The 13,343-nt window shown below is 39.3% G+C and overlaps 1 protein-coding gene across 1 annotated transcript; it reads right to left on the reverse strand.

The window, feature by feature from the left end:
• Positions 1-395: 395 nt before the first annotated feature.
• On the reverse strand, positions 396-12,695 carry DLK1 (delta like non-canonical Notch ligand 1). Its single transcript, XM_088539646.1, is given in 7 exon segments — positions 396-935; positions 938-1,024; positions 1,027-1,511; positions 6,600-6,741; positions 11,072-11,202; positions 11,673-11,736; positions 12,582-12,695. Coding segments are annotated over 7 exon segments (1,167 nt in total). The 5' UTR covers positions 12,676-12,695; the 3' UTR covers positions 396-771.
• Positions 12,696-13,343: the final 648 nt, after the last annotated feature.

Raw genomic sequence — 13,343 nt, forward strand, 5'->3', positions numbered from 1 at the left:
CAGCTCTATTATTTGAGCTCTTCTCTTTGCAGAGCTCCTTAAAAAGTCAGTCAGATCCTTTGGGTTTTGGTTTGGTCTCTGTATAAAAATTTTGACCAAAACACCAAACACATTTTTAATATTTTTGTTGATAGCTAAAACAATTTTGGAGGTAGTATCTAAATTAAGAGATCTTTAACCCAAAAATAATATTACAAAGACCTCCTAGATTATACAGAAGAGGTAAGCTATCTTGTAGCTATGTGAAAATAGTAAAACTGACTGGACAGGTGAGACATCGATCCAGACTTGCTCCTATTTACCCCACTCTCTAAACTCTTTATCACATATAGAATAAACAGGTGATAGGTTTGCTGTAGCATAACAACATTTACAAATCAATCAATAAACCAATATAGCCCTTAACTGCCATTTATTCAAAAATAAGCATCAGTGAGTAATTTACAAGTACCATATTTGCCCAAAAAAACTATGCACAAGACAAGAAAGCTACAAAACAGTTCCAGTGGTAAATTACCTTTTAAATAGCTGCCTTAAAAATAAATCAAATTACCATTCCTTGCGCTTTAATCCCTTTTTCTTAACTTTTTATTATGGGGAATGAAAAAAAAATCACACAGCGAAACAGACATATTACATTTCTTCTTTACCATTCAGCACAAGTTACAGCAATTGTACACACAAATATTGAAGCCAGTCTCAGGCAGTAAGTTCAATCTATTTTACATATTGCTATGAAAACTTGCAAATTTCTGCTAGGCTTTTGAGGGCCTAGATGGCAGTATAGTTCTTGGTGTAATTAGTCAATTTGATCTTCTCTGGGAAGATAATATTAACGGAGAGGTTGTCCCCATTGCTAGATTTCAGAAAAAAGTTCTTTTTCTTGCGTAGGAGATGACTATATTTGGCATTCGCAAGCCACATTTCACATTTTGAAAAAATACAATGCCGGTTGTACCCAAGACTACGAGACATGTAAGTAAACCCAGGACAACAAAACATATCACTTGACTTTTACTGAGCAAGGATCTGCATTTTGGATTGTTTCTTTCATTGTTATTTTCAGGACTTGATGTTCTTGATGCACTGATTTGTGATGCACTTTTTGTGGCGGGTTGTAACTCTGCATATTCTCTGTCTCCTTGTTCACCTCAGAGAGACTTATGTTTTTGCTGGGATGTTTGCAGGTTGCACCAACAAATTCTGGCTTGCAGATGCATTCGTAACCTCCCTGAGGATGTTCACGGCATGTTCCTCCATTCTCACATGGACTACTTGCACAGAAGATGACTTGGCTGCTACAGACTTTTCCTGTATAGCCATGGGGGCAAAAACAGCTGAATCCTGCACCAATATCTGTACACGTTCCTCCATTTTCACATGGGCTGGATTCACAGTCATCTGTATCTATTTCGCAGAAATTGCCAGCAAAACCAGAAGGGCACAGGCAGGAAGCGTGAGGTGCAAAGCCATTGTCGTCAACACAGGTTCCTCCATTCTGGCAGGGAGAGCTGGAACCCAGAACAAATACATATACACAGAGCTGAATCAAATCTGATGAAAGCAACCATTATGAAACACTTTGCATAATAAAAAGAGCTGTTTTTCTTCAGAAGAGCCAATTCCTAATGCAAATCCAGAGAAGTCAATGAACTTCAATCAAGTCAGTTTGTTCAAGAGCTTTGTCAATACAGATTATAATATATTCTGCTGAACCTTTAGGCAAGATTAATATGCCAGTATATAAATCCTACCTGAAGAGCTGTAAAAGGATTTTAAATTATTTCAAACATTTATTCAAATTAAGCTTCCCATTCTTTACGTATGCTTAGAGCTATTTAGCTGAATGACTATTTAGACAAGACTGAACACAGACACTAGCAACAAGGCTATGTATTGTATTGGCAAAGCAAAACTCTCTGCCCTGGAAGCCTGATGTGAAAGTGTTTGTTTTTGTTCTGCTTCTATAGCACTCAGAGACACACTGAAAATTTAAAGGTGAAGAGATACTTTTGTGGAAACTGCTATTTGGCCAAAAGGTGTTTGAAAATTGTAATAAATAAATATCAATGTAATACTACATCAAATATTTCTGCAAAAGCTTGAAATGCTTAATTGTTAGTAGCCTGGTATTCTAAGTGACATAAAATCATGTCATCATTTTTTAAAAAAATTGTAGTACAACATTACCTTCATGGGCATAAGGCCAAAAGACTGGCCCTGCTGGCAAAAAAAGTGGGGCACAGGTTAGCAGATGAAGCTCAAAGCCACTTCAATAGAACTTTATAATGTAAGAAAAAAAGTTTTTACTGTTTACATTCTAAAAATATGAATTTCAGACATGAAAAAAGACAGCATAAGCTGCAGCGAGGCTCACTATACCTGGCAACAATGGCCTTTCACACATGCAATGGCCGGTGGCAACTAGCTATTACAGATTCACACAGAGGGTCTTGAAGTGGATTTAACAGATCTGTTGATCCCCAGGTGAGGTGACTGTAAATGAGAATAAGCTCCTGACTACAAATGGTCCCTGACCACTGGTGGGATAATGCCTGTGCCTCCTCAATGCCCAGTTGTTGCACTGGGAGCAGCTATGCTAGAGACTCCCCTGAGCATCCTCTAGTTCTACAGGTGACTGAAGCACTTGGTGGTCCCTCAGCAGAAAAGTCTGAGTATTATGCAGAGAAGTTGCATGCTTGTTTGCTACTAACACATAAAACAATATGCTCTGTCCTCTCACGTAGTCCTGTAGTTGCAGGAAAAAGAGACTACTTCAAGAACAACTTGGAGCTCTGGAAGCAGTACCGGGAAAGCCAAAGGTGCTGTCACAAAACAGCTATCAGAGGAGCCTGCTGACAATTTGAGGTGATCATTCATCCAGGTAATTTTGTCATGATCGCTAGCCACTGCCTCTGCTTTAAGAAAAATAAGGAAGTTTTAGTTGACGTATGGACCTTGTGTAACAGAATGGTCGCAATCAGTCTTGAAGGATTTAGCACCATCTCTTGAATTTAGGAATCCCATGGGAAATCAGACATGCATTTTGGGTACAGTAAAGTGTAGAAGACAGGGCCTCATGGCTGGACTGGATTACCTTATCAACTATGGGGGAAACTGGGAATAAAGTTTTGGAGAATTTAAGCATGAAAAGCTTTTTTTCTCCATGTTTTATACATATACAAAGTTTTAGTAAAAGCAATTAAGATGAAACATGTAGAATTTTGGACATGTATTCTTTATTTTTACTAATACTAAATTGCATTTGCGTAACTTTTAGTATGTTTTAGTATGTAAATAAGGCATTAGAATTAATCTCCTTGAATATACATGGATTAAATTATTTTAAACGCTTGGCATTTCAGACATGTTCAGCTGGGTGTGGTACATAAAAGAATAGCTGCAGAAACATGGACATACTGCTCCAGTTGCTTTCCAAATACTCCACTTTCATTTTAAAAAGTGAACCTCTTTCTACTCTGCTTCATACTACTACTTTGCTAGCTCGAAACATCACACCGATGTCACTACTGCAGATGCATCTGCCTGATTTTGTAAACAGACTAAAGCAACTACTTTCATTAGTGATGTCTCTTCATTCGATTTATGAAAATTAAGTAAGGCAATATTTAGTAATATCAATTTTGATAACTGTATCACTGAGGAAGAAAAGAAGACATGAGATGAGTGAAGCGACCTCACAAGATGATTTCTGACCAATGTGTGAGGTGCACTTCACTGTAGACTGTAAAGTATTATCAGACACTGAGTGGTTATGCTGGGAACACTTGTCTTTTTCACCTAAAAGCAGATTAGTAGAGAATGATGCTTTTTTCCCCTGAAAAAAAGATACAGATTCCCAGAGAAAGGGAATTATTGCTTCAAGAGCCAGCCATTATAAAAATTTATTTGCATTTTCTGACTAGCTCAGGAGCATTCAACCTGGATATACAGTAGTGTCACCAAAATGTAGTTTCAGCAATTAAAAACATGATGATTTAAATGAAAAACATGGAACTAATCTTTACTATTTATCTTTCCTGTTCTTTGAGATAGTTAATATATGTCCATATGGAATTACTGTAATATTTGCTGGACAGAAGAAATGCAAAAACGGAAAGCAATTCACACTACCAATGTTAAGCAAATAGCCTGGATGTCATTCAAGGCACTTGTGAGGGACCTCTGTTGATGCTGATGAAGAGAAATAGGTAAGTCAGAGCAGTTATCTCAGATGCTGAAAGCAAGCCCACACGGGCCTGTGAGACTATTTGCCACGAAAAGCAATGGCAAAAAAAATTCCACTGGCATAAAGACATAAGAATGGGAAGAATGGCAATGCTTGCAAGAGACAATGAAAAGAGTTAATGATAACACATTTTCTTTATGTAAGACTGTACAAAAATTCAGGGAGATTTATCCATAAGGAAGATCTGAAGATTTGTAACTTTCTGTTGCTGAGCTAAAGCAGAACAAGAGGGTGTTAGTACAGAGCTGTAGAGGCACAAGGCAATCATAGAAGAAGAGAAAACATGTCAGATTAGAATAATTCTACCAAGCCCATATCCACCAAAAAGGCATTTCCTATGGCTACATGACTGCTGAATTACAAGAGAACAGGTACCTCTATGTTTCCACAATTAGACTTGGTTACAATTTAGCATAAAAAAGAAATCCTTTTCTTTTAACAGTTCTATCAGTGATGCTGAAAATCAATATCCTTGAAACTGTGAGCATAATACACAGTCAACATATCACAACGAAACCACACATGTATGTCTACTGAAGGTCTTTTGCTAGAAGTCTATTTTTTCCACAGTAACTTCAGTTCATCTTCTGCTGGAATACTAAATTTGTATTGTCACCGTCTAAATGCTTTCCTCGTCAGTCTTTTGTTACATGCTTCATTAACACATGTATTTATATTTAAGTACTCAAGAGATTTAGATTGGACATTATAGAATAACTTCACATATCAGATCTGAAAATTATTTAATATGTCCTAATACAAATATTCTATGTGCATATATGGCTACTCTTATGCAAATGCATGTGTGCCTAATTTGCACATTTAGATACTGTAATAGTGTACTGTTAGAACAGATGAGCAGATGAAGGGCTAATCAAATACATAACTGGCCACCTCCTAATGCATCCTTATTATATATATCATAGAATCATAGAATCGTTAAGGTTGGAAGGGACCTCTAGAGATCATCTAGTCCAACCCCCCTGCACATGCAGGGTCACCTAGAGCACGTGGCACAGGACTGCATCCAAGTGACTTCTGAAGATCTCCAGAGAAGGAGACTCAACAACCTCTCTGGGCAGCCCGTTCCAGTGCTCTGTCACCTCACTGTTAAGAAATATATATATGAGTAAAAAGTACTGAAGCATTAGTCTAATGGGTATCTCACACAGAATGTGGCCCATATCAGTCAGTCATTGAAGTAACTTAATTTCACTGGGCTTTTAAGGAGGACCAGCAAACAACATGCACTTTTACAAATGTGGACAACTGAATAAATAAATGGTCATCTGGATTCTCCAAACCTTAACTGTCCCAGCTGGGAACAAGGAATATGCTCAAGATAAGGATGCTTTTGCTCAAATAAAAAGGACTGCAAAAAATTTGTTCTAAACAGAAAACTTCAGTGCTGGAGAAACCAATTCCCCAAACAAACAGGTCATACTTTTTAGGGTTTAGAGCCTACTGAGAGCTCCTCTTGTTGGATGGGCTTTTTAGGAGGCTGAAGGATATGAGGATATGTGGATCTAATTATGCACAAAGTTAGAAGTTGATGCAAGATGTGCCAAATTAATATCATCTTCTTTACACCTGCCCATTTGGTGTTTATGTATATCAATCAGAGAGATCCCCACCTCATCTCCAGTCTAAACAGTCCCAGCTCTCTCAGTTTCTTCTTCTGTAACAGACAATCATCTTCATGGACATCTGCTGGACTCCATCTAGCATGTCCATGTCTTTCTTGTACTGGGCAGAGCAGAGGGGAAGCATCATGTCCTTTGACCTGCTGGCCATATTATTCCAAATATCCCATTGCTCTTTTAGACTGGAAAGTAAAATCCTACCATGTTCTCCCATTCCTGTTTTGGTTAAAATGAAATTATCTCCTTGACTAGAACGGACATACCGTTATATTTCAGTTAAACAAATGACAAGAGGGTGGACTGGGTATCTTTGTGCAGAGAGCTTATGGACTGGCTGCTGTTATTCCTTTGCCTGAATGGTGTATATAATTATCTCTCACTAGAGATGAGAATAAAGGATAGGAAGTACCTTGAAATTTGTTTACTAAAATCACAACAAAATATGCAATGTATTACTATAGCACTCAAATTATGCCCATGAACTCATGATAATAGACTGTAAATCTTTAAACTATGAATGGATCAGATTTGTAAACTTTGATGAAAACATTGACAACATAATCAATCAATCATAGCAGAAGCACTGTATATTCTAGCATAAATGTATTTCCGCTTAACAAAGAAATTGAAGAATAGTTGGTTCCTACACAGAAGCAATTCCCCACACAAGTCGGGATTATAAATTCACATGAGAAATCAATATTTACCCATTAATAATGCAGGGTCCTTTCCTGAGATGGCAGTTTTTTCCTGTAAATCCCTGGGCACACAAACAATTATATCCTCCATCACCAGTTTCTATGCAGGTTGAGTTATTGGTGCAGGGCTTTGCAGAACACGGGTGAATATCTGTTTAAAAACATATGTATTTTGTTCTATTAACATTGTAATGCAATGCTAAACAGGCAGCAGATGAGTAAAAACAGAACTCAATTAATCAAATGAGAAATAATAATTAAACAGTAAACAATACATTAAATAAAATATGCCTTTAATGATCCTTCATGATGCATTTACACATTGTAATTTATTTCTTCTGTTAAAATGGAATGCAGGTTCTTCTTATTATTATTGTAAGCACTTTCAGCTTGGTTCTTTTCTCCTAGTTCCCTCTTATAAAATAGGTTTGTTCTAGTCTATAAATAAGTAATATTATCAATAAAATATTTGTAGAGGAGAAAGAACATCTCAGTAATACAGTCATTTCGTTCATATTCTCAGCATCTCCATGCACAGAATTCTGATAAAGCATAGCCAGCCAGGAATTCTCCCCGCTCCCTGCCTGAGATCCTAATGCTATGTGCTCATGTACAAATATTTCATAACAACAAACATCAGCAAATTACAAAATCTCTCAAAATTTATTTTGAGAGAGAGCTGTATGACATGTTTGACTCAAAAGTTACGTATCATTTCCTTTACAATTCCCCTGTTGCCCCTTCATGGTCCTGAACAATTACTGAACTTTTAAAGTAATTAAATTAATTAAAAATAAATAAAAGGTTCATATTTGAACCACCTAATGGAGCAGCTGCAGTGACATACTGACGTCAAGTTATCTGACACAACTTGCATGCTCATGGGCACACCTACACTTTCCAAAAAGATGAAAAGGGATTTTAAGGACATTTATATTCTACTTCCCACAGCACTGTATGACTCTCAGATGATATCATAAGTTACTGCAAATTTTTTACCATAGCAAAACATTTCAACATTGTTTTAGAATACAATCTTCCCTGGATGAAAAGCTCTATTTTCTAATATAGTAGACTCTTCTCATTGCAACACAACCATTTGGCAGGCACTTTGAGTGTAAGCTCCAATATCCAAAAGAACCAGAACAACCCTGAAAGCCTTTTGGAGAAGAGTTGTTCAACACCTAATTTGGTAGTTATAGCCTGTTTTCGTTGCAACACAACCATTTTGCACATGCTTTGAGTCTTAGCTCCAATGTTCAAAAGAACCAAAACAACCTTGAATGCTTTCTGGAATAGAGTTGCTCACCACATAATTTGGCAGGCTTTAAAGGCAACAAAGCAAATATGAATGCTGATGTATGAAAAAGAATACTCACTGATATATATGTATAGGTATGCACATACATACCTATATACATGTATATATGCATAAACACGTGCACACACATATTCATATATATGCACTGTCAAATAATATTAAAAATAATTTCAAAGATGTATAAAAGTTTAAATTTAAAACACAACTTAAAAATTTAGAGGAATAGGTCTTTATTAAAACCTAAATAAATAGCTGAGTAGCCCAGTTTCTCTATTTTCTCTATTTATCTTCTCAAACTCAAAGATCAAGATTTACTCCTTATGAATGATGACTGTCTAAAAGATGAGACTTCAAAAAAAGACTACATTTACCTGACATAAGTAATATTTATATAATATAAATAAGAATACCCACATTACCATCAAATTAATTAATATTCATATGAAATCTAAATTTTCATGTTTCAGTGCATGACACGGTCACTGAGTAGCTTTGTGAGGAAAGTTCATATCCCAAGTAGAATTTCTAAATTTAAAAGTATTTCAAAAATTTACAGCAGTAGTCAAGTGAACTCCAGATCCTGCCACATTTCTCCATTCCAGATTTTACCAGCCTTGTGAGTTGGCCTTCACTCAGTTGGCTACATCAAAGTAGTGGCTATGCCAAAAATGCCCTGGCAAATATACATATTTTCTATGGCAGCAAAAAAGAGATTAATTTCAAAACAATGCCAAAACTGCGTTACTCATGATCCTTTTTGAATCTCTACAAAAAAAATAGAATTACAACTTTATAACATGGGTTGTCTCATCATATGCTTAAACCCAAAGATTAACTCCAGAAGCTGAGAAGTGCCACTTCAGTGTCATTTGCATGTGAAAACATAACAATTGTGTCCCCTTCTTATCAGATAATAAACTTCCTAGAAGACAGGGGCAAGAGTCTGGTGTTTTACATAAGAGACTGGCGGGTTTGCATTTCCACATTGAAAAGTCATTCATATATATATCTCAACGATCCCAAATTGTCCCTTTTCCTAATCTGATCAAGTTGCATTTTGTGCTTCCTGTTAATGGGTGAGTTACAGCAGTTGGTAACATCCTTACAGACCCAAGAGACCAACTTTTCAGCCGCGGATCATCTGATCAGAGGTGAGCAGTTAACCCCATTTGAGATTATGATGCTTTCCTGGCTCAGGATAACAATTCTTCATAATCATCAAGCAGTAGGAAAGGAGGACCCTTATCCTAATCCCTTGTACAAGACAATGCATTTAGAGTAGATAAATCCACTGAAGTTAAAGACCTGAAACTCAACATGTTCACACAGATGAAAACATGGTTAATTCTTTGTGACTGAATATTCTTGGCACCTCTGCTTGGGGATCTAGGCTTAAACTGTCAAAGAAAACTCTGAACTGACTCTGAGCATTGAGAAAAATAATAGTTTCTGGACTTAAAGAAGGGATATCATGTTTGTAATTACAGAGCTATTTTAATTAATACCTTTTAAAATAACATTTTTCCATAAAGATATGGGTATAATTTGCTAAATAGACTTTTGCAGACTAAGCAGCAGATGCAAGAGCAGAAAGTTGCAGGGTTCAGAATTGCTAAGGCATGAAAGAGTCTAGAAACTCAGCTAGGCACTTAATATGACTTTTATGCCCAGCTTGAAGACATAGTTCATGTAGATATCTTTAAATGTTTTCATAGCCTTTTTTAAAATCTGGGCCTTTGGAGTCATTGATAGGTAACAGAGATGAGCCTCCTAAAGTGATGGAAGGAGGAAGTCATGCTATTTAATGTTACTAATCTATGATTGTACACCTTGACATCTTCAACTATTAGTTTCACATTTTCTGAGCTGGTTCTAATTAAAGACAGTGACCTATTTCTAGGTTAGGGTGAGATATATCGGACTGCAGAGGGACCCATTTCTCCTCACTAATTGTAATGAGATCTAGAGAGCTGTTTCAGGTATAAGCTCTCATACTCTATCAGAGGCATCTACAGCTACATAATTAAAGCAATTATCTCAGAGAGCCCCCAGTCATAGCCACGCTGATGCTACTGCAGCCCCTATATATGTACCTGAACTAGGTTTAAACTTAGTAGGTTGGATACATCTATGTGTGCAAAACCTGAAGAGAAGCTGAGCGAGTACCTGAGCACCAAGCTGTAGGACATCGTGGAGATGTGAGAGCGCTGAAATCTTGAGTCTTTTGGTTTTCTTCTAAATTTTATCCCATTCAAATTCTATTGTCATTTATTACTGTTTTGGGTGTTAAATGGCAGAACATGCTCTATAAATGTTAAGTCCTGTAGTGACCAAAGCCCTAACGACAAGAAAACAAACAAACAAACAGCAACTTGACCTCTTCCAGCTGCAGCTGTGCTAGCTAGAAAGACACACGTGTCTAAGATGCTTGTGCGGTTTCTCCTGTCCTCTTGTATCTGTTGACTGATCACTCATTTGCCCTTGTCAGCCAAAATAAACCATCTCAGCAGAGGTTGATTCTTCAATTTGCTTATGCTAAGCTGGCTCATTTTGACTGGGAAGAGGTCAGGGAGTGCGCACAAGAGCTGTGCTTACCCCTTGGATCTGAGAGCGAGGTGATAGCCTGTTCAGACAGACCTTCTTCTCAGTTGTGCTAATGCTACTCCACTGAATCATCACGGGGTTAAGTAAACAGCAAGATGAGCATGGGATTTTCCCTTGCAAGAAGAAATTGGCTTAAGTACTATGCTCATATCTGTCTGTACGGAAATTATCATACCTAATATGTCAGATAAAAAATTCAATTGATTTAATATGTAAAAGAAGATGCAGTTTTGGAAAATAAGACCTGACTATATGACAAGACTAGATGACAAAAAGCCAGTAATTTCCTAGCTTTCTCTACAGCAATCAATCTTTAAAAGAGAATGACACTTTCCCACCTTGCTTGCTCACTTGCCTAGTGACAGAAGACACTACATGCTTCTGCCTAAACTATGGCTTCTGTGCCGCTGCCCCGTATCACCTTACTATGTTTCGGCTTAACATTTATTAACAAAGTAATGATAATAATGCTAGGTAGGAGGATTTTTGCACGATTGCAGCACCAGAGGGAGCTGCTTCACCTCACTTGTGCAAGGAGAGGAAAGTGTGTGCAAACCTATGTCGCAGAGGCTGCCAACCCAGCCCTCGTCGCAGAGGCACTGCCAGGGCTTGGCACAGGTGCCGTGCAGGCAGCCGGGGAAAGGCACGCACTGGTTGCAGAGAGCGCCCTGCCAGCCGGGCTGACACCTGGAAAGAGACAAAAGGACAAGATATAGGCATGGTTTACTTTCAAAAAATGTCATTACAAGGATGTTCCCTCTTTCGAGGCACAATCAACTTTCAGATATAAAAATTGGACCATGCGGGGCATTTGAGTGCAAAGGCAATGTGACAATGTGACTAGGATACTGGAAATTAGTACCAGAAACAGATTAAAGCAAACTCTCATTCAGTGAGAATAAATGAATAACTGCTAGTCAGCCTAAAGACTTTTCTTATGAGAATACATAGACTATCTGAAAATTAAGACTTTAATTCCACAGCAAGACCTCTATGCTGTATGACTCTAGTTACTGTATGTTAATAGAGTGCTGTTTTGTTACTGTCCTGTATTTGCAGAGAGGAAATTGTTTCGGCTTCTGTCTATGTTACAAGGACAATGAATTATGAAAGCAGCCTGCTCCTGGGCTAATAGCCTGATCTGATAGATCTTTTACCTGCATTCACTGGGAAATTCACAAAACCCATTCACTGGGTGGCAGCCAGTTTTACAGTTCACTCCTGGAAGAAGAAATTTATAATATTATGGCACAAAAATGAACACTCAGAAAAATCAAATAATGTCCTATGCACATTAGCGAGGTTTTAAAAACTAGTAGACTGTATAATATCTTGATCTTTTTTTTCCCCCCAAGCACATGTTTTTATAACACACAATTTCAAATGAACTTAATTTGTGGCACACTACCTAGTGTTGCTATAGGACAAGTGAAATGATAAATAATTAACTGAAAAAGAGTACAAGATACACTTTAACTGCAAAATTGCATCAAGTACATCACTTTATCATGTGCAAACTGTATGGAATATCACTATGCAAGAGTTTAAAAAGGAAATTTTAGAACAGATACATATATGCCATTTCACAACATGCAACTCCAATTCTTTTTCAGAACTACCTAAAATACAAAAGTGGAAAAGTAGTCAGAAACAAATTCCTTTTAAAATAACTTGCTGTAAGTGCTGAATTCACTTCATCCCTATGTAGCATGGAAAAGTATTGTTTGGATTTTGCCTAAGTAGATGTAGCTAAAGATGTGTCAGTCACTTTGTTGTGTGTGTGCATGTCCGCGTGTCAAGTATTTACAGTAACCACACCAAGGAAAGCTGACCCAAAACGCCGCCATTCACAACTTGCATCCCGTGCCAACCCGTGACAGACACGGAGGACAGAGCCATCTCCCCAGGCACACAGAGACCCTCAGCCAGGGTCAGAGCGGAGACGGGCTCCCCCGCGGGGACGCTCCCGCCGCGGCGGCTCCGCGAACTTTTATCCGCGCGGTGCGGATCGGTGCGCGCTGCGGCTCTGCCGGGGGAGCCGCGGCCGCACGTCGGGAGTCTCTTACCTGGGGCGGCAGCGAGGACGAGGGGCAGCCACAGGCAGCAGCAGCCGATGAGAGCAGCGACGCGCAGCCCCATGGCCGGAGCGCGCAGCCCCATGGCCGGAGCGCGCAGCCCCGCGGCCGGGACGCCGCGCTGCGCGGAACCCGGCGGAGCGCCCGGCCTCCTGCCCGGGCTGCGGCGGAGGGAAAGGCGGGAGCCGCTTCCCGCTCCGCGGGGGCGCCGCGCGGAGGCACCGGCAGGACGGGGCGAGGGGCGGAGGAAAAGGGGCCGCCCGCCCCCGCGGCCCTGCGCGGGGCGCCCAGGGGAGCTGCGCTCCGTGCGCGCCCGCGGCTGCTGCCGTCGCGGGGAGGCTGGAGGCGGCCGTGAGTTCTAGCGGGAGTGCGGAGGGGGCGAAACACGCGCGCTCTCTGCTCGCGTGTGACCTGCCTAAAACTTACTCCGAGTGTCCCCGAAGAGGGGGGCTCTGTGCTCGCCCTCGGCAAGCTGGAAACCTTCCCTTGTTCACCGAAATCAGGGCGGAGAGCTCTGCGCTCTCCAGGAAGAACCCAGAAAAAAAGGCAAGGAAAGTAAATACGTGTGTTTCGAGGGGAAAAGAGGGGACCAAATATATATACATATATATATATATATATATATATATGTATATATATATACTGAACAGATGTAGAGGAAGAAACATTATTTCAACTACAAGTCACCTTAAATCTGCACTTTATTCTAGACCATGCCTTTCCCCTTTCTGTCTTTTATTCTTCCTTTGAGCT

This window comes from Tinamus guttatus, unplaced genomic scaffold (assembly GCF_059628265.1).
Source record: "Tinamus guttatus ecotype Peru unplaced genomic scaffold, ASM5962826v1 Tinamus_guttatus_pri_ptg000048l, whole genome shotgun sequence".
In the NCBI taxonomy this organism is placed as follows: domain Eukaryota; kingdom Metazoa; phylum Chordata; class Aves; order Tinamiformes; family Tinamidae; genus Tinamus; species Tinamus guttatus.